This window comes from Anser cygnoides, chromosome 1 (genome assembly GCF_040182565.1).
Source record: "Anser cygnoides isolate HZ-2024a breed goose chromosome 1, Taihu_goose_T2T_genome, whole genome shotgun sequence".
In the NCBI taxonomy this organism is placed as follows: domain Eukaryota; kingdom Metazoa; phylum Chordata; class Aves; order Anseriformes; family Anatidae; genus Anser; species Anser cygnoides.
In genome coordinates, this window is record NC_089873.1 from 6,825,352 (window position 1) to 6,845,115 (window position 19,764).

Sequence of the window (19,764 nt, forward strand, 5' to 3'; positions counted from 1 at the left end):
TTAATGGGGATGTAAATCCCACTAAATGTGGTCAGCCTCAGTGATTAATGATCACTGCTGCCATAGGCTCGCCCCAAGCTGACAGCCATCGTTCAGCCATAAAGCTGAAGTGAGAGTTTTTTCATTAGTGAAATATGGCTAATGAGGGTATGTGGTAAAGCAACAAGTTCAGCTGAGCAGCTGGGGAAGAAATCTCGGGTTGCTGTGCTTTTCTTTGCATCGGTGACTTAGCCACCGAGGGCTTCTCTTAGTGAGCAAATCACAGCAATTAATCCTACAGCATCACTTTAAATTGACGTAACCGAGCTTGTGCAAAAAGCTGTGTGGATTCCTAGGCCATATGGCCAAAAACCAGTTACGTGACTGGCTTTAGCTCGGAGTTGTGGTTTGCCCTTAGCGCAGCCAACTTCACACAAAGCAGTAGGTTAAGTTACGGAGTAGCTTTACATGCGTGGATGTGATCAATCAACGTGTCTGCTATTGACAGGCAGCTTCCTGAGGAGCTGCTGAAGCTCAAGTGCTCTTCAGTCATATCCTGAATTTAGTTTATCTTGCATGGATTGGGAAATCTCTTAGTTAGCTGAACTATTCCCTCCCTTATTAGCGAAGGAAGTACAGCGTTTGTCTGAGTTTCTTCTAAATTTGGCTTTTTTTTTTTCTTCCTGCTGAACTGGTACAATTTCTGCAAGCAGTCATGCCTGATTGCTTCTCTGTATGTTTTCCGTAGCTGAATGGAAAGACAAAGATTTGTTTAACCATACAGTACAGAAGCTAATAGGTAGATACATCTACAGAGATTTCTGCTTAATTAGGCAATGGGACGGACAACAATGTGACTACGCAAGACGGCTTGACTTAAATCACTGAGCAGCAGAGTCTCTTTTATAGAGCTGGTGATAATCACTAGGTGTGCAGTATCTATCTGCAGTATCTGCTCTGTTTTACTTTAAATATAACCATTTCAGGGCCAGCTCATCTTCAGCATGCCCACTGACTCCTGTCTTCCTACAACCTGTTTGTCTTATCTGCTGAATTCCTAATCTCTCTGAAGCAGGAACTTTCTCTTATTACATGTTTGTGCCACGTCTAGCACAATGGAGTCTTGATCCTTTCTTGAAATTTCTCACTTCTGCTGCAAAACAAACAGCAGTAATGTAGAAGATAAGCTTCTCTCAGTGCTAAGAGTTTATCAAATGTTCTCCATTGGGGGAAAAATCAGCAGAACAAACCTGAATTAAATGGAAAAGCCTGGCAGACGCTCTCTCAGTGCATTAACAGTAGTTCTTGAAATTTTTCAACTTCCTCTTGGAAATGAACCTAATTCTGGCTTTCAGTTCTTTGGATGTATTGACTTTGCAGATTGTGCCGTGTATACAAGTATCTGTTTAATTTTAGACAACTTCTGTGGAATTGTATATCTTTAAAGATTAACATATGTATTTCTGTTTTTCAGTTGTTTTTGATGTCTACAGAGACAGCAGGGTAAGTGAACAACAGATTATGTATGTCCTTAGTATTGAATTGTTTGTTCTGTGGAAACAGCACCTGAAACACTACAGAGATGAAACAAATAATAGCTTCATCTTCCTAGAAGTGGTCCTGGCAAAAAAAAAAAAAAACAAAAAACGTCAAAAACCATTACCTAGTTTTACCATTCTCTTTCCCAGTTCCTTTTCAATGTTTTCTGCTGTCAACGGTAGGAGAATGATAGGATTAGGGGTGCAAGTATGTCTGTGCCAGTGATGTAATTATTTACTAAATATCTTCTTCCAGACAAGTAATCTGTTTTAAAGAACATACCTTTGGTTTCAGCTGCAATTCAGTCTGAATTGCCTTCTACTGAGGGCAATTTAGTTTTCTTTTAAGATAGACACTTAATATCGTACAATATCACTAAACAGTTTTAGTGAAGCAGTACTTGTTATTAAGGCTCCCTCTATATAGTCCCTACTGCAGGTGCTTTTGACAGAAATGTATCTGAACACTCAGCCAGAATGACTGGCATATTTCAAAAATTAGGGGGAAAAGAGGATGTTTTGCTCACTGAAAAAATGCAGGAGATTCTTACCGCTTTTTCTTCCAAAAATCATTTCTTCGGCATTTTGTCCTGTGATCAACCCTATAGCATCTGAACTGATACAAGCTAATAATTTCTTCAGACTGTCCTTCAGAGGTTGGCAAATAATAACTCTCTTCCTGTAGGTTACAAAGGGATGATCATTATAAGAGTATATGAGTGTTGCGTGCTTGGTTTGAGGCAGATGGAAGCTAATTGTTTTCTTCTCAAATTATTCCAGCCGTGGTTTCGAGTGCTCAGCAAATCAGAACCTTGAACATCTGGATAGTGACAGAGCAGGGAGAAATGTCCCACCCTAACTTCACAGGCTGATACCTGCATTAATCACTTTCACCTTTCCTAGTGTCAATGGAGGAGTAGGTCATATGAACTGTGCTCTAAAGGCACATATATTTATATTATCTTAAAAGCAATCACAGCCAAAAAATGCATTATATAGCCTTAAATCTCAATACCTGATTTTGGGAATAACATTAACACATGAGAATTAAATACTTGTTTTAGCTTAAATTTATTTCCAAATCCTTATCCAGAAATGCAGAAAAAGATGTTATCGAACGCTATGTACTTTTAAAAGTCTCGTTGTTTGACGTGTTTACAGTTAAGGGACTGGGAAAAGTCTTTATTTGAGGTGAGTTAGGAGTATTTGTAGTAAGTCCTAATTATGACTTTGAATGTTGCTAAAGTATCTTTTTAATCGTGTAATAGTAAATCATGCCATTGTTTGCAAAACAGAAACAAAACAAGAATATGCCATGTGAAAAGTAACTACTGTATTGTTACTCAGCACAGCTTTTAATGTATGTACCTAAAATCAGGCTGCAGGCTGAAAACAGCCATGCTGAATGGCAAAGAAAACTACCTGCCTGGACTCAAATCATCAGACTTTAGGATGCTGTCAGCCGAAAGGAGAATGAATGCTTTAGCATCTAGCCAGGTTCTGCTTTTGGGTACTCCACTTCACAGCTGAAGCATGAAGACAGATTATTTAAGTAAAAGGTCTCAGCCTGTGTGATCTCAAATGAACAGTGTTTCTTCATCTGTCAGGATAAAATATATCTGTTTGTAGATATCTCTTGGCGCCTTTTACCCTCAGGTCTTGTAAACTGCCAGATAGCCCTGTGTGTCAAGTCTTCCTCCTTTCACACATGCTTTTGTGGTTTGCAACTGTATTATTCATTGCTCCCTTTGTGTGCAGGTTACAGGCAGCAAAAGAATATTGAGTGTTGCTGAGTCTGATTAATTTCCAGAGCCCATGCTCTTCTTCGGGCTGGTTGCATGGCAACCTCACCTACAGAATGAGAGAAATGTCCAATGTCTGCTTACTTTAAATTCTTTCAACTCTAAATATTCAGCTTGGACAAGCTTGTTCTTTGCTGTAGTTGTGGAAGAGAGCAAACCCCTCCACATGCTTTCTTTAGTTACTCGAGAGGCTGCAGAGTGCTCTGCCGCAAGGCCAGCTCATTGAGTTGGAGGATGCCATAGAATCAGCAGTTGCCCTGTTGAGAGCAACTTTTTCTCTGTCTGCCTCTCCTGGTACGCTCTCTTCACCAAGCACATCTGAGCTAGCACCTGACTTGGCAGACCACTCATCTTTTAAGGAAGAAAAACCGTCGTGCAGTCTTCAAAGCCCGATGAACTGGAGACCTAGCCCTGAAGAAGTCATACTGCAGGGCTAGTAGCCTGTTTTCACTTGGATACACTTTATTTTTTTTCTGCTAGCAGCATGCATCGTTGTGCAACAGCTGACCAGCCTGAGACTCAGCTCTGCTGTTGCTCCTTTTCTCTCTCTTACAAGTCTTACACCTTGTAACCATGTTCAAGACAAGTCACTGTATTAAGACGAGGAAAAGCAAGACGAGTGGCTCCGGAGCACTGCTAGTTCACAACTCTTCTTGTTAACATGCAAACGTGTGCTAGCGTCTCTGCTCAAGAGCATTGTCACCGTGCATGAAGGTGCAGCTGGAGTTAGGGAAATGTAACAGTTTGGTTTGCGTTTTATCTATCTTTTAACTTCCTTTAAACAGTCTTTGTCACAAGCACTTCCTTTCAGCAGCGTGCTGCTTAATGCTTCAGTAAAACAAAGCATGAAGGTGTCATGGTATGGTAAATCTAGTGGTTCCTGTTTTAGGATGAGAGAAAAAATCTCATGTAATACATGGTTTTTTTTCTCCCTCCAGATATGCACAACTTTGCTTCTCTGGCCTGTGCATTTCTGTGCTCTCATGACAAAGATCACGTATGTCAGAAGGCAGCAGATAAATAGCTTTACTCCTGCTCTTCAGATACACAGTGCATGGCATCTTAAACTACATTTAAATAAGAGAATTGCATAGAAGACTTGAATGAGTATTTAATCTGAAGAAAAGATGGTTTGGTTACCGACCCAGAGTTGTATACATTCCCTTTATCGAAGCCTGAGAAAATGTGTTTGGTTTGTTCGCCACTTTTCATCAGTTTGCTACTACTGGAGCTCAGCAGAGATTTAAGGCGGTCTCAAGGAAGCAATTGGTGTTGTGGATGGAGTACTGCTGTCTGCAGAGAGGGAAAACACTGCTAGGGTGCTCACAAAAACCAGATGTTGCTTTCAGTAGTCTCAAACCAATTTTCATTTTTTTTTTTTCTACGGTACATCTTTTCCCTAGAGAAATGACCTTGAATTTGTATTTAAAAAAGAAAAGCACGACACCCAACAATTTCATGTATTTGGGGTGAGGAAGAGACTCTGTGAAAGCCTTTCATAAGGAAGTCCTTTATTAAGTGTAAACATTTTTGATGCAAGGAAAGATTCTCTGAACTGCACAATGAACTTTGCCAGCCACTGCTTCTGCCTGTGATTAAATTGGTTCATTAGCTTGTTTTTCTAGTGCGATAGAATGAATCTAAATTTCAGATTCCTCCTCCCAATGCCTTGGAGCTAACAAGATGTCCCCATTAGCAAAAGTAAAACATCGCTTATAATGAGAATTTGTGACTGTGTTTCAGGCAGGAACAGAGACGGAAAATGATAGCAGAGCTTGCCCCTGTTTGCAGTCTGCACCGACGGTGTCAATTTTGGTTCAGAGGTGTTGCAATTTAGCAGATTTGTGCTTCCTCACCCTTCCAAAAGTAAGAAGCAGGTCCGTGTCCCTGCAGTTCAGAGTTTCTTTTGCAGCTGTCTGGTGTCGGTAGCACCGTTGCAGTGTATTTGCTTCCTAAAACCCTCTTTGGGACAGCTGTACCCCATCGATCTACCCGGAGGGAGCGAGACCTGTGACAGTCTGCGTGCAAACCCCAGTGTCACAGGTCGCCGCGCTGGCACGGTTCCCATTCCCATTCACAGGAAACATCACCGCTTTCGTCTGCGCTGGGACTCCCCCCACCTGCATTAGTAACTCCGTGCAGATGATGGCAGGCTGCTTTTAGCCTCTAGCATTTCTGCTGTCGGCTATTGGGTGGGTTTCTACTCCTTTCCCACTCTGCAGCGCCTCTGAGGGTGGTTGAGGCAGTGTGGGTGGGAGAGGAAGTCTCCATGCTACTCTGTGACTGAAGGCTTCAAAGGGATCTTTGTAAGTTAGAAAACAGATGGCTCTAGTGTAAACCATTAAAGGTACGTGCAGTTTGTATCAAAATAGGAAGGCTCTCTCAGAGAAGGAAGATCCTTTAGGAACGAGGGAGGGAAAAAGCAAAATAATCTTTCAGTAGCTACACAGTTTCAGGTTTGGTTTCCAATTCCAATCGGTCTTTACTAAATACAATAAAACCCTCCAGTACCAGATGTTACAACAAGCTTTTTCTCTCCATATTTGATAGATCAGATTTCTTCCAGATGTGATGCTTGTTTTGCTAGTTCTTACTACCAGTTGTATTCATGTTTCATTGAAATTCGTCATAAAGTATTTGTTTTATTAGAATAGATGACGCTTTCTTGGGTAAGAAAAGAAGGCAGTGCACTGGGGGTTGTATCTCGAGATGACTCGAGGAATTCAAGCTCTTTCTTGCTCCTGGCAGACTTCTGTTACCTTTAATAAGTCATGTTAGTCTCCCTGCTTTCATTTTTCAGTTGTAAGTAGGCATGCTCTTGTGCATACTACCAGAACTGTTCGGCATATTAATATATTAAAGACAAGGCAGGAGAAAATCTGGACTACTAGTGATATTAAAATGCCTTTAAGTTACTGTTTTATTTTATTTTTAATCTATATCTGTGCAGCTTTCATGATCTCCACTAGCATTTTGCAGACCGTGCTCTGTTCTTTTACAATTCCTTCTGAGAGTACAGGAGTGCTGAGGCAGCTCTTAATGGAAAGCAAAATCCCTGTTTCTCATTTCTTTTTTTTTTTTTTTTCCATCCTTCTTTATTCATGCTGTCTGTGAGTCATGGAGGACCACAGCAAAACTTCTGTGCTCTCATCCTTGTATACAACTGTACCTTGTGTAGAAGGGAATTCAGTTTATTTGAGCTCTGACTGATTTTCTGCCTAAAGTAATAATAATAAAATATAAATTCAAAGCTTGCTATGTTTTAACTGTTCGATGTTAAGTATGTTAGAATACTTTCAGTGTGTTAGAACAGGTGATTGCAATTTTGACACCTTTTTTTTTTTGTCTGTAAAGACCAGGCATATTACAGTAGAAGAAGTGTGTGTGTGTTCTGGTTTTGTTTAAAATTTTATGGCTTGTTTTAATTCTTCTGTTGTTCTGTTGCAGGGTAAGATTTGGCTAATAGATTTTAACCCATTTGGAGAAGTAACAGATTCACTGCTGTTTACGTGGGACGAACTGACCTCTGGGAGAAATTTGAAAGGCGACCAGAGTGAAGAGGAAGCAACAGAACAGGTAAGGCTGTGCTGTGAGGAAGGCTGGTGAGTAAATCTAAAAGGTGTTATGGCCTCTGCTGCTTCTTTATGATGAAATTGTGATGCAAATCCCATTGAAGTAAATGGATGTCCTTGACTCTTGAAATGTAAACTCTTTGTAGGAAGAATTGATCTTTTTAGGTGGTAGTTAATCTCAACAAGTACTACCTGCTAGTTCTAGATGCCTGCAAAGGAATTTGTATTTCAAACCATACAAACCCATATTGCAGTTCTGACTTCAGTTGAAGATGATGCCCAAAAACTTGGTTTGATGCATCTTAAATTTCTCCTCATTCTTTTCAATTTCATTTAAAATTTGTTACTTTTCTATATAATCACTTGAAGTTTTTTTTTTTTTTCTGATACTCATCATACAAGCTCTCCCTGAGTTCCAGATTTACATTTGGTGGGAGGCAAAAGAAGCTTAACTTCTGTGTCTCTCATACTAAATGTCCTCAGGGAAGAAGTGTTGTCCTTTGATTGAACTCCATGACTTGCAGAGCAGGTCTTTTCTGTCTCTCTTCCAAGCTGCCTCTGTAAAAACAAATAACTTCCCATTAATACTGAGAGAGAGGCATAGTCTTCATTTATTTCTACTCCAACTTTTTCCTCCTTGTGTGACTGAGACTGAGCCCTTGCATCTTAACAAGTCCTTGGATGGCTGGATAGGAGATGTAAAGTAGTGTGTTACCTGATCTTGTGAAGCACTTGCTGTTTGTCTGGAGAGCGATGGCTAGTCAAATAGGGCTTTTCTTTAGTTTCTAGCTGTTAAAACGCATTAAGAGTATCTGAAGTATCATGCTATGTAGAGCTTATTTTTAACATTTGGGCTTTGCTTTGATTCCATCACCATTTTCATAATATGTTGAAAGGGAAATAAACTGCTATGCAGGTTACTCTTCATGCTATTTTCTTAGCTTCACGGTCTGGCTATTGCTGTATGAAAATTCATTCAGTGAACCTTTCTGCCAAAACCTGTCTCCTTTGTTAAAAGCACATTCCCAATTCTCAAGCTGTCCATGGGACACCTGAATTTTGGATTTATTTTTCTGTGCACCAGATGCTTTACATAATTTCTCTGGTGTAAGCCCGTATGTAAAGTAGAATGACTTTTCTTCATCCTTCAGCCTAAATTGAATCACAGGATCTGTTGTAAAGTTACCGAATGTCTGTCTTTTAAAATGAAGTTACTTATCGACGTGTAATTGCCAATTAGGTTGCATGTCTAGAGCATCTTTAATGTACAATATGTTGAAGTGAAAATTATATCAAGTTACCTAAAGCCTGTTGCAAGAATTGAGAGGTTTAGAGATACGTCTGGGTATTTTATAGAGCAATTTATTCACCAAAGGCAAAAATATGTCAGAAAGCTTAGGTCATAATTTTGATAAGGTTATATTTGCAAATATGGGTTTAAAGAAGGAACCTGCGAAGAGGGGCTTAGGGATATTATTGTAAATATTTATTCACATAACTCATTGTAGATTGTATTGCCTAAATTCACTGGTAGCTCCATTACTATGGCGCCATTAGAAATGTGTATATGTATTAAACACATTCACAATCGATACACTGTAGAAATTTTGAAGTGAGGAAATGAATGCATTTATTTGACTGTTGATAACATTTTAATTATTGCTCTTAAGTGGGCAGAGTTTTTCATGAAAAAATAGTTGTTAGAAAGTGCAGGTTTAGTTGAGTGAGAACTAAATAAACTCTTTGGCAAGGTGATTCAGACAATATCATGGAGGAGTTCAAATGATTTTAGTGGTTATACTCTTGGACACTGTTTTTATGTTATCCATTATCTTTTCCAAAGGACTATCCAGTTTTCCGCTGTACAAACAGTAAAGTTACTGTCCAGCCTAGTCCATACCTGAGTTACCGACTGCCAAAAGACTTTGTGGACCTTTCTACAGGAGAGGATGTTCACAAATTAATTGACTTTCTTAAACTGGTAAGAAGTACTGAAAAAAATCCTCACCTTTCATCTCTGTAAAATGGCAACATCTAACTAGGTGCCTGGAATTGTGCTTTTGTAATTAGCATAGATTACATACGTACCTGTAACATATGATATGAAGCTATGATACAAAGTACTGTTGGTTTTTTGTTTGTTTATATATATTTATGTATATATTTTATACATATATACATATTTCTTCAGTGATTAAGAGCACTCTCTCATTTTGATCTTACTTCATTTAATTAATTTTATCTTTAGGGAAGCAATGTAAATACAAACGTAGTCTAAATGGAAATGTACTTTTTGAAGAGCTGAAATTAATGCTTCTAAGAACTTTTTTAAAAGTTAGAAGATGAGTATATTAGAAAAATGCTATTTCTTTATTCCTTCGATAACGGTGACATGAAGACATGACATTTTTGTAATCTGGGGAAGGGAGGGTAAGTTGCCTTCATCTTGACTACTGGCTTCTGCCACCACCATCGTTTTCTGTTGGTTAATGTGTGGGGCAAATCTTGTTCTTTACCGTCAATACAATCCAGTAGTTTGGGACGAGGGAAAGGGTTGATGTGTTTGCTGGAAACATTACCTCTTGCCATTCAAAAATGGCTCAGAAACACAGTCATTGTCTGATATCCAATGAATCTGGAAACACTTGTGGTTTAGTAGCACTCCCATTTCAGATAAATGTGTCCTAACATTATGAACTCTTCTGTTTCCTTGACAGAAAAGAAATCAGCAAGATGATGACTGAGGTGTCAAGAAGCATTACAATGAATTACAAACAAGAAATGAGGCAAAAGTTATATTTAGCGTAACTATTAAGCTATCAATTTAAAGAAAATCTGCTTTTTATAGTCATTGAAAGAACTGAAGAGCTGTTCATCCTCTGTGTTTGTTGGTTTATGCAACAGTGTAGAAAGGCTTTTTCATGGAAACCTGGGGGGTTAGGGTGAGTTCTCCTTGGAATCCACATTTAATGCAATTATATGGCAATGCAAGCAAGCAACAATCTGAGCATGACTGAATGCCTTCTTATCTCCTAATGTGAAAACTGATGCCACTGAAGTATGCTGTCGGACTCGGGTGATAAATATGACAACCTTTAATTCTTGTGCAGTTAAAACATCAAGAATTCTCCAGATTTCAAGTCAAGTAATGTTTTCGCACTGCAGCTAAAGCTATGAAATTTGTTAAGCTTCATCAAATTTAATTTTGTTTTCATAGCAAAACTTTCTTGGAACTTGTTTTTAACATGATTACGTATCAGACATCAACTTTGGCTTTAATTTAAATAGTTAAGCATAACATCAACCCATGATTTTTATATGTGGACTCAGTTTTGTTTCTTTTGTATTAAGTCTCTGAGTTTCTGAAGCATACGATTACTCTTTTAGCTCTTAAATTCTGTATTTATTTGGTACTTCTTCATGTTTTTTGTATAAAAGGAAGTTTGACTAAGTTTGGGGAAACAGAAGCTCTTGTTACTGATTTTCTGTAATTTTTTTTTTTAAAGGGGTGTTCAGTTTCAGACTAAAAACCAATTGACTTCTGGATATAGGTGTTTGCATGGCATCAGTAATTTAAGTGTGCCCAACTGAAATGACAGTAAATTCAGAGGTGCTCACAGCCCCTGGAAATTGGTTCCTATTTTGAACCAGTTATGTGATATTTTGTGTGTGTATATAAAGTTGTTCATATTTCTTTGCCTCGCTTTTGCTGGCAAATTGATGTGGCAGTCAGTTACAATCTGGTCTTAGATGCTAAATCTGCACTTAGACATTAAATCGTTTCTTACTGTCTCTATTTAGCTTCAGTTTTCAATGAACTTTGCTTAAAGATTATGCAGATTAAGGATCCAGTTCTACCAAATAGAATTATTAAACATCACAGATTACAACTTCTGGAGTCTTGAGTACAGAATGTGCCCTACCCTTTCCTTCTGAAGCAGTGGAATCTCCTCCATAGCTTTTTGCACATAAATTAAATGGACATTAACTCAGGGCTGGGCTATACGCAATCCTGTCATGCTGTGCGACTTTGGATGAGGTTTTCTCACCCTTGTCAGAGGGTTTCTAAACCCTTGTCAGATTGTAAATTCCTACCTGATTTAGAAACAAATAATAATAATAAAAATAATAAAAAGCTTTACTCTTTGCTTTGAAGTTACTCCTTCCTGGCCGTAACCTCTTCAGGTCCTGTTACAGAAAGTCCCCACTATAAAAAAAATCTGTTCTACATAACTGGGTTCCCCAAAATATTATCTCGTCGTAATTTAAACATATACTCAATATTTACTTTGCTTCTTTCTTTGTCTTTTGGTTACCAGTTTTTGTTGTTGTTATCTGCTAGATCAAAGATTGCTCTTCTACAAGAATTCTCATCCCCTACGACCTTTTGGTCTGTGAAAATAATTAAATGTGTTCCTCTTGGGGAGATGGGGAAGCCAACGTTGCTACATTAAAAATGTGTTATATCGGTTTTAAATGGAAGATATGTGAAGCTTTTAATTCTATTTCAGGTCATAATAAAATCAATTTTTGCCTCTAGCTATCATACAGAAATTTCAAAATACAAAACTGCAGTTGTACAAGCCCTTGCTTCTGTGATTCAATGATACGATCACCATTTGCTGAGTAAGGACTATCTAAATACTATATATTTTTAGTTATATGCCTAAAACATTATATAGATATTTGTAATCTAACCTAGATGGCAAACAGAGAGCTTTAGAGGGAGGTGGCATGTGATCTCTGTACAGATCACAGGCTTGTCAAATAGCATCCTCTTAAAGTCTGGCTACGTCTAATGGCTCAAGTGTAGTGAGTCTCTATTCTTGGATCGCAGCTCTGCCACAAGTGTCAAAGAAGTCTTCATTATTTCATGGCCAATGGTTGCGATATTTGATCTCTCAGGTGGATTTGGAATAATGCTCGTGTATCTTTGGGCTATGGACGGTCCATTGTATTTGTACTCCTTTGGCTCTTCTTTTCCAGTGTTGTCCTCATCTTCCTGACCCACCAATGTAATATTTGGGTGAAAGTTAAGATTAGAACAAGCAGCAGCATGGATAATACTGATCTGAATTTAAAAAAAAACTGTGTCTATTTGTTTCCTGCCTCTTAGATGTTCTGATTTAAGTTTCTGAGTGGTGCTCTATTAAGATCTGAAAAGAACCCTAAAAATAGGGGAATAACTTGTTCCTCAGCTCTGAGCCTCAGTAAAATGAATAGCACTTGTTAGATTCTGGTCACACTGTGTGGTTTGTTAATCCTCATAACTGTATCCAACAGTCTTGCCTAGAAATTTCATAAAACTCATTCTTAAGCACTTGCAAGTAGCTGATGTTCAGGGTGCCGTGCTGGCTAGAGGAAAGGCACCACGTCAGACACAGTTCAGGGGTCCGTTTAAGCAGCATAGACTACCAGATGAAAGGCTTTCAAGAGACCATTGCCAGAGGAAGGGGTTCCAAAGTAGATCAGTGGTAGCGTGGAGGTGGGTAATAGTGGGGCACAAATGGTGTAAAAAGACTTCCTGGTACTTTTGCGCACACTTGAGTTAGCGTAGCTCTTACAAACCACCTCGGTTCTGAAGTGTTGGCTAGCTGGAGAAGACCACAGGCTACCTGCCAGGGAATACTGCTACACAAATCAGCCTGGCATCTAGTAATAACTTGAACCTCAGAGGTCAGAGTTACGCTATTCGTTTTGTGTTTGGACAGCAAATCTGTGACTCCAGCCAATAAGGTTGTGTTAAAAATCATATCTTTGGTCAAGAGAAGATGGGCCTTAAAGCATAATACAGAGACAGACCGTGGGACGTTTGCTTCATGACAAATACTTGGTAATGCTGCTATTTGGAGGCTTAAGTCCAGCTGTCTTAATAACAGAGGTTTACCAGGATGTGGAATTTACATATATCATCAAATTCAAACTATGATATTGTAAAGATAAAGTCTCCTTGAACTTACAGCCATCCGGAAATTGCATAGAATTAAAATAAGATTTGTTGCCTAACTGGCTTATTTTGTTCAGACCTTAAAAGTACAGAGTCCTTAAGCAGTAATGTGTGATCATAGATTTTTGTAATAATAAAGAGATTAGCACTGCCCTAAGAGACTTCTGATTCTTTGAAATGGCATTTCTGCCAAGAGGAAAAAAACAATCAGTACCTTTTATTTCTAGTCTTCAGGGCTCACGTTCAGATACTAGAGTAGGGCTTAAAATTTTGGTTTGTCTCACATGACCCAGGATCTCTGAATGTGGGTTCCTGTGTCTTCAGGTGGAGGTTTTAGCTTCTGACTCTGGTTCTGGCATGAAACTCTACGTCCTGCCAGGCTGTTGTACGTCATTGATGTAAATAAATTATTAATTGGCCTGAGACTCTCTCCAGGAGAGAGAATGAAGCAACATGTTCGGCTAAAATGTCTTTACACCTGTATGGGTAATACAGGAGAGGAACTCAGTGTAAGTATATCTCAAAACTCTGGTTGATGGGCATTGCAGAGACCTTTGGGAGACAAACCGGAGAACTGGGATAGAGAGATGTGGTTCGTTCAGGAAGGATTGATGTCGAGCCATCATGCTCAAGAGCAAGTGTGTCCGTATGTACAAAGCTTGGGAAGCTAGATGTTCCCACAACAGGAAAAGCAGAAGCTGTGCTCTAGTTGGTACTAGGATAGACTAACTAAAGAAAAAAAAAGAAGTCAAATGGGGACTTTAGGCATCAGGTCGACAAATAAAGTCTGGTGGAAATGGGAGGTATTTGCTATTCCTGTATCTGTTGGGGAAGTAACATGGGAAGACCTGGAAAGACAAAGAGTTAATGATTTTTTTTCAAGAGAACAGAATTTGTATCTCAGAAGGTGTAGGGTGTTGTACTAGGGTCAGCTGTTTTTGGATTACATTCAGGCTTATTACAAGTGCTTAAATGTCTTGAAGTCGGAGGTAATTCAAGTGGAAGCGTCTGCAGAGTCGGTGTTGAATGCTCTTGGGAAGGGAGGGAAAGAAGCAGAACGAGGACCTCAGAAGGCAGCTCCAGTGAGCGTGGGTGTTGGTGCCTGGGTCCGTTTGGAAAATGATGAGTGGGATAAGGAAATTGAGGGGAGCTGCTTTTTTTTTAATGGCCCAGCAGCAATCTGCTAATGTGAAGAGAAAAATTGCATAGCAAGGACTTCTAAGGATCAATCAAAATGAAACTACAGAAATTGGAAGGAAAGGCACATGATTAAGTGTGAAAAAATGAGGGAACAGAGGAAGAAATGATGAACGATTCAGAGAAAACTGATGCAAGTAATGTTTTCCTTGCCTCACTTTCTTTTTGCAAGCAAAAGAAGGAAACGGACTAAATTATCAGTGTGGTAGGAAAAAAACTACACTTGGAATAGTTACTGGTATGTAGTCAGAGAGGGTGTTTCTTCTAGTAAGGTCTGCATCTTTCTGTATCTTCATTAGTGACTTGAGTGGTGAAATAAGTAGCCCATATAAAAATCTGTGGTTGTCACCAGCTTGAGAATACGTGCAGGCACTTCAGATGGCTGTATCAGACTTGGAAATGGCCGTAATACCTGGGAAAAAAATGGCCTGAAATCACCAGGAAGAAATTTGATAAAGGTGAGTGCAAAGTGCCGTTCTTCGAAGGAGGTAGCAGGCGTTCGGATACCAAATGGGGAAATTGCTGGCGGAGCAGCAGGACAGTGGGAGTGGGTGAGGTACAGGAGGGACCATTAAACGCAAGGCGATAATAAGCTGTTGGGGGAGGAAAAAGGCAGGTGTCATTGTGGGCTAGCAGGGGAAGGACACGTAAGAAACGCGATTATGTTGCTTGGTTTGGCGATGGCGTGCTGCAGCGTCCAATTTTAGGCATGATATTTCGAGAAATATGTCGATCATTGGAGAGTGGCCAGAGGGAGGGAGGATCATTATCACAAGAAAACGCGGCTTGTCAGGAAAGACAAAATCTGGATCCTTCAATAAGGAAAGTGGCGCTGAGCTCCATGTTGTTTCTAAAAGAAACTGGCTGTGTGTGGCAAAGGCGAGCAGGGAGAGACCTCAGAAAAATTACTCTACTCCCAGCCCTAAAGTAAGCTGCATGGGGAGTCTGGGGAACCCTGCAGGAACCTATTGCTTTATGCTTGATTTTACCTGAGACCCTTCCTCGCCCTGCTTCTTCAGGACTCGGTGCAAATTTCAGCCTTACCCAGCGAGACAACCCTCCCTGGGACTTCACATCCCCTTTGTGGGTGCCGCGTGTCCTTTCCCAGTTGTACCTGTGCTTGATTTCATCGATTTCATCTGGATGCCCTTGGTGTTCTCCCGTCTGCCCGTGGCCACCACCATCTCCTTTGGGGACACAGTGGTCCAGCCCTCCTCAGAGCACGGGGGTGAAGAGGAGGGTGAGTTCAGCTCCAGCACTGGGGTTGGATTTGGATTTTCTGCCTCGCAGGGAGGCAACGATCAACACCAAGCAGTGCAGCAGTGTTAGGGAACAGCAGTTATTCTCTCGCAGAAACCATTTGATTGGCATCAGTGAGCTGCAAAACGACCTGGTGGGCTTGCTGATGGGTCGGGATTGCCTGCAGATAGGTTTTCTCTCTAACCTCACAGCAAGGGGAAGAAAACTCATCTGGTGCCTTTTGTTCTCGCATACACCCGGGAAAGGGAGAGCGGCTCATTTGGAGGGGAGATGCAGATCGGGAGCAGGTGAGGAAAAAGGAAGACGGTGCCACATTGGAAGGCCTCTGTCTCAAAGGGTTTGCTAATCGCCTTGCAGCATTTGGTGTTCTTTGGAGCATAAATATCCACAGAACAGAACAAAAGAAAAAGGCATTAGTATAATTTGCTGGTAATTTTTAATTACAGAAAATCCTGCATGGTGATGCTCTGCGTTTGTTGTGTTTCTTGAACCCCTTTCAATGACCTTGAGGTTTGTCAGAAATACTTGAATCAAAGAACTTTGGTAAATCTGGACACTTTTGATGTGCTTCAGATGACCTTTGTCCCTAAAGAAGACCTGAAGCCAAGGGATAATGAGTGCTAATTGCTGCTTTTTCACCTGTCAGGCCCACCTGGCTCTAAGAAGTGATTGATGACTCCTCCTTCAGTCTCAGAGCATGTGAGGTTTATTTGCAGAATTAGCCATCGGGGAAGAGCTGTGCATTTCTGACTATCTGACATCTCAAATACCTCGGCAATCTGCAAACGAGCCACCTCTTCCCTCTCCCTCCCCAAATCCTGCCTAGCAGTTTGCCCAAGTTGCTCCCCAACATTTTGATCACACAATCACAGAATCATCCAGGTTGGAAGAGACCTCCAAGATCGCCGAGTCCAACCTCTGACCTAACACTAACAAGTCCTCCACTAAACCATATCACTGAGCTCTACATCGAAACGTCTTTTAAGGACCTCCAGGGATGGTGACTGAAATGTTAATGTAAACATGTTTTTGAACGTAACATTGGGATGTCTGGGTTACGTTTTTCTTGGAACATAAATGCAAGTCCATGTGGAGGTAATCCAGCCTGAGCTTCTTCTGGGCATGGAAGCAGTTGCTCCGTTTGATGTTATTTTCCTAAGCAAAAGATTATCCGCTTCTCTTTAATATGGACGTATAATTTCTAAACTTCAATTATGTTGTTTTAATACATATCCTAAAGATAATTCTCCTTAATTATTACCTTAAGCACACGGCTCAGATGCTGTTTACACATTATATACACACATTTTCAGTAAGGGAATCTGCATTAGTCCTAAATTTTGACGTGTTTTTCATTATCTAGGGTGCTAATAAGTTAGTCAGCCTACAGCTTTCATATGTCAGGAGATGAGGGGCTGTGGTGACTTCATGGCTGCAGAACCCTCTTTAAAATTAGAGGAGGAGAAAAATAGTACCCAACCCTGAAATAAATTAACTGGAGTCACTCCAGACACCTGCAACCGCCATGTGTAACCATCAGTCTTGTGGCTGACATTTATAGGAAGAGAAACAGGTTTCCGGGTGGAACAGCACTAACCAGCTGAAGCCTACGAATGGTGTTGTGTACAGGTGATGAGTTTTCTTCCGAGGAATCTTCAGCAAGGACTCTGACTTCAAAAGGTCCTCCCCCGGGCAGGAGGCTCTCCCTTGTGCTCTGCGCTCACCGTGTCATCCAGCACCGGGAGCTTCGATCCGTCTTGAGGCTGGAAGGGGAGGAGGCACGATGGCTGGATGGGTGTTACGCTGAGATTCAGGTCTTCAGGCTTCAAGTGGCTGCTGTGAAACAAAACCCACTGGTTTTCTGCTGCGTTCAGCTTGCAGAAGCTTCTCCAGCAGAAGCACAGAACCTCTGTGTATCCGTGACCTCCGGGGACATCTCGGTGATGGGCTGAAAGCCACGGCTATGGTTGAGGACAGGAGGTCTTCCCATGTGGGGTGTTCCACCTTACTCACTCTTCTCTCTGCAATAGCCTGTTTTGGGGAGTAGGAATTCAGAACAAGCCCTGCACCCATGGCACCCCCAGCTGTGCATGGAGAGGGTCTTGGTAGGGAGAAGCTGCAGGATCAAGCATCCGCTGTGAGGAAAAGGACCAGAAGGAGCTGACACCGAGGATGCATGCAATCATTTTTTCTGTGTATAGTGGGTCTAACAAGGTCTGGTTTCCAAAGGTCTTACACCCCTGGTGTCTACACAGGCTCCTATGTCTTAACCTCATGTCCCTCCCATGTGCCCTGTTCTTCTTCCTCAGCCTTTTCTGGTCCTCAGCCATGGCCAAGGCAAGGCACAGCCTCCTGGGGCTAAATTTGAGTTGTCCGTTGGCTCAGTTACTCATGGGCTATCTGCTCAGCCAGGGCAAATAACACATTAATGTTACCCTTGTGTTGAAGTTTATTAGGGAAAACGCTAATTTCAGACTTTTCTTTTCCTCTGCCCCACCGGTGTTCTTCCCAGAACATGCAGCTTCTTCATGTCTTTGATTTTTAGCTGTCAAGATTGGTACAAACAAAAAAAAAAAAAATTGTGGGGACAGACGGAAACAGAGCAGTGACACAAACCTCACACCTTAACGAAATAAGGCAAAAAACTGTGCTGCGTTTTGCATCCCAAGATCTGGATGTGAATTTTCCACCCCAGCTTCCTCTGGAATCATGTGCATCGTGCTGACTTCAGACCTGGGTGCGTGGAGGCTGGGCTCAGCCCCTAATATTCCACCAAGTTTTCCGTGAGCCTCCAACAGCTTGTTAAACCAGATGATCCTGGCTGCATACTTCCTACAAACGTTCCCATTCATAGATCCAGCACGTGTTTCTCCTCATTAGCGGCAACACTCCTGATTCGGATGGCAATTTTGTCATCAATAAAGTGAAGGGTATCTTTATGTTAAACTAGTAAGAAACACAAAAGACTCTTAACATCAGATGCTAACACATGATAACTTCAGAGAGAAAGCTGTTTTCTCACTCTAAAGTACAATTTGTAAAATTTGGCTCCCAGCCTATAATTCATTTTGTAGCTGTTTGATGATTTTCTCTTGTATCGTTCAGGCCTATTAAAAAACAATTTTCATTTTGTTGGTAAACATTAACCTAATAGCGTCTTTTGGCAAAAATAAATATAATTCTTTTAGGGAAAATTACGATGGTGATTTTGGATTCCTGGTGACCTAATGCTGAATTTTGTCCAAGCTCTGACTTCAGTAAACTTTTAATTGTTTGAATTTCAGATGTTATTTATTAGTCTGGAAGGGGGAGCACACGAGAAATAAGGGGCAGAAAATAATTAGCATAGAGTGTTAGGTAAAAAGGGAGGGCGGAACAGGAGGGAGATGATTATTGTGATAACATTGTGAAACATAATATTGTGAAACAGCCAGTGTTTGCACATAGGTTAAACGTGGTCAGGATTTCCATGAAACCGTATCCTGTTTGATACAACAACACTGTGTCCTTTCCATTGATGGGTTTGTAGGTTTTGAGCTGAGCCTTTCCAACAGTGAGGCACCTTGCAAGTCAAACACAGACCTAAGTGGAAATGTATGTCTTTCAACGTCTGAGGCTTTGATATAAAAATAAATAAAGAAAAAGGAAGAAGAAAACCTGCTTTACTGCCTATATCCTTGTGTGTGTCTCTGGGGTAGTGTAAGGTGACTTTTTGTTCCAGCTTGAGTTTTTTAGCTGTGCTTTGGGTATGTGGGTGGAGATGCTTTGTGGATGTGTATGTTTAGCTTTGTGCACAGTTATGCAAGAGCATATTTCTTAAATAAAGGAATCCTGGGGAAGGGGGAGACTGCAGATCCCTCTCTGGTGCTCCCAAAACCTCTGCATCAACCTCACGCCTCCTCTGAGAGTCAGTCCCGTGGGGAGGAGGAGCACATTTACACAGCACCATGTTCCCTGGCCTTAATGGAAGTTGCCATAATCTGATTTACTTCCAATAGCTGGAGGGGCTCCCCACAAGATGGCATCAGCCTGGCTAGAGGCTCTAGGAACCGACCTGTCCTTGAGATGAAGGAAAGCATGCTACAGAGGTAGTGCCCAGTGCCACGCTCAAAGCAAAGCCCAGAATGGGCTGAGCCCCATGGTCTGGGGCATCCCAGAGGGGCTGCTCACATCTGAGCAAGGGACCAAGTAATTCCAAAGAGGAGCCCAGCTCAGCACAGCCCCCTTCCCCTTGGCTTTCTCTTCAGCATCAAGCAGGACCAGGGAGGTGATCGTCCCCCTGTACTCTGCTCTGGTAAGGCTGCACCTCGAGCGCTGTGTTCAGCTTTGGGCCTCTCACTACCAGAAGGACATCGAGGCCCTGGAACGTGCCCAGAGCAGGGCTACGAAGCTGGTGAAGGGCCTGGAGCACAAGTCCTGTGAGGAGCAGCTGAGGGAACTGGGGTTGTTTGGTCTGGAGAAGAGGAGGC

At 41.2% G+C, this 19,764-nt stretch overlaps 1 protein-coding gene across 2 annotated transcripts in view; it reads left to right on the forward strand.

The window, feature by feature from the left end:
* Positions 1-11,038, forward strand: part of CDC123 (cell division cycle 123) — a 35,181-nt gene extending 24,143 nt beyond the window's left edge. For both annotated transcript variants that reach the window (XM_048062496.2, XM_048062498.2), the window contains 4 exons: positions 1,454-1,482; positions 6,767-6,895; positions 8,735-8,872; positions 9,609-11,038. In XM_048062496.2, coding sequence (XP_047918453.2) covers positions 1,454-1,482; positions 6,767-6,895; positions 8,735-8,872; positions 9,609-9,635 — 323 coding nt within the window. In that variant the 3' untranslated portion in view covers positions 9,636-11,038. The remainder of the gene's footprint in view (positions 1-1,453; positions 1,483-6,766; positions 6,896-8,734; positions 8,873-9,608) is intronic.
* Positions 11,039-19,764: the final 8,726 nt, after the last annotated feature.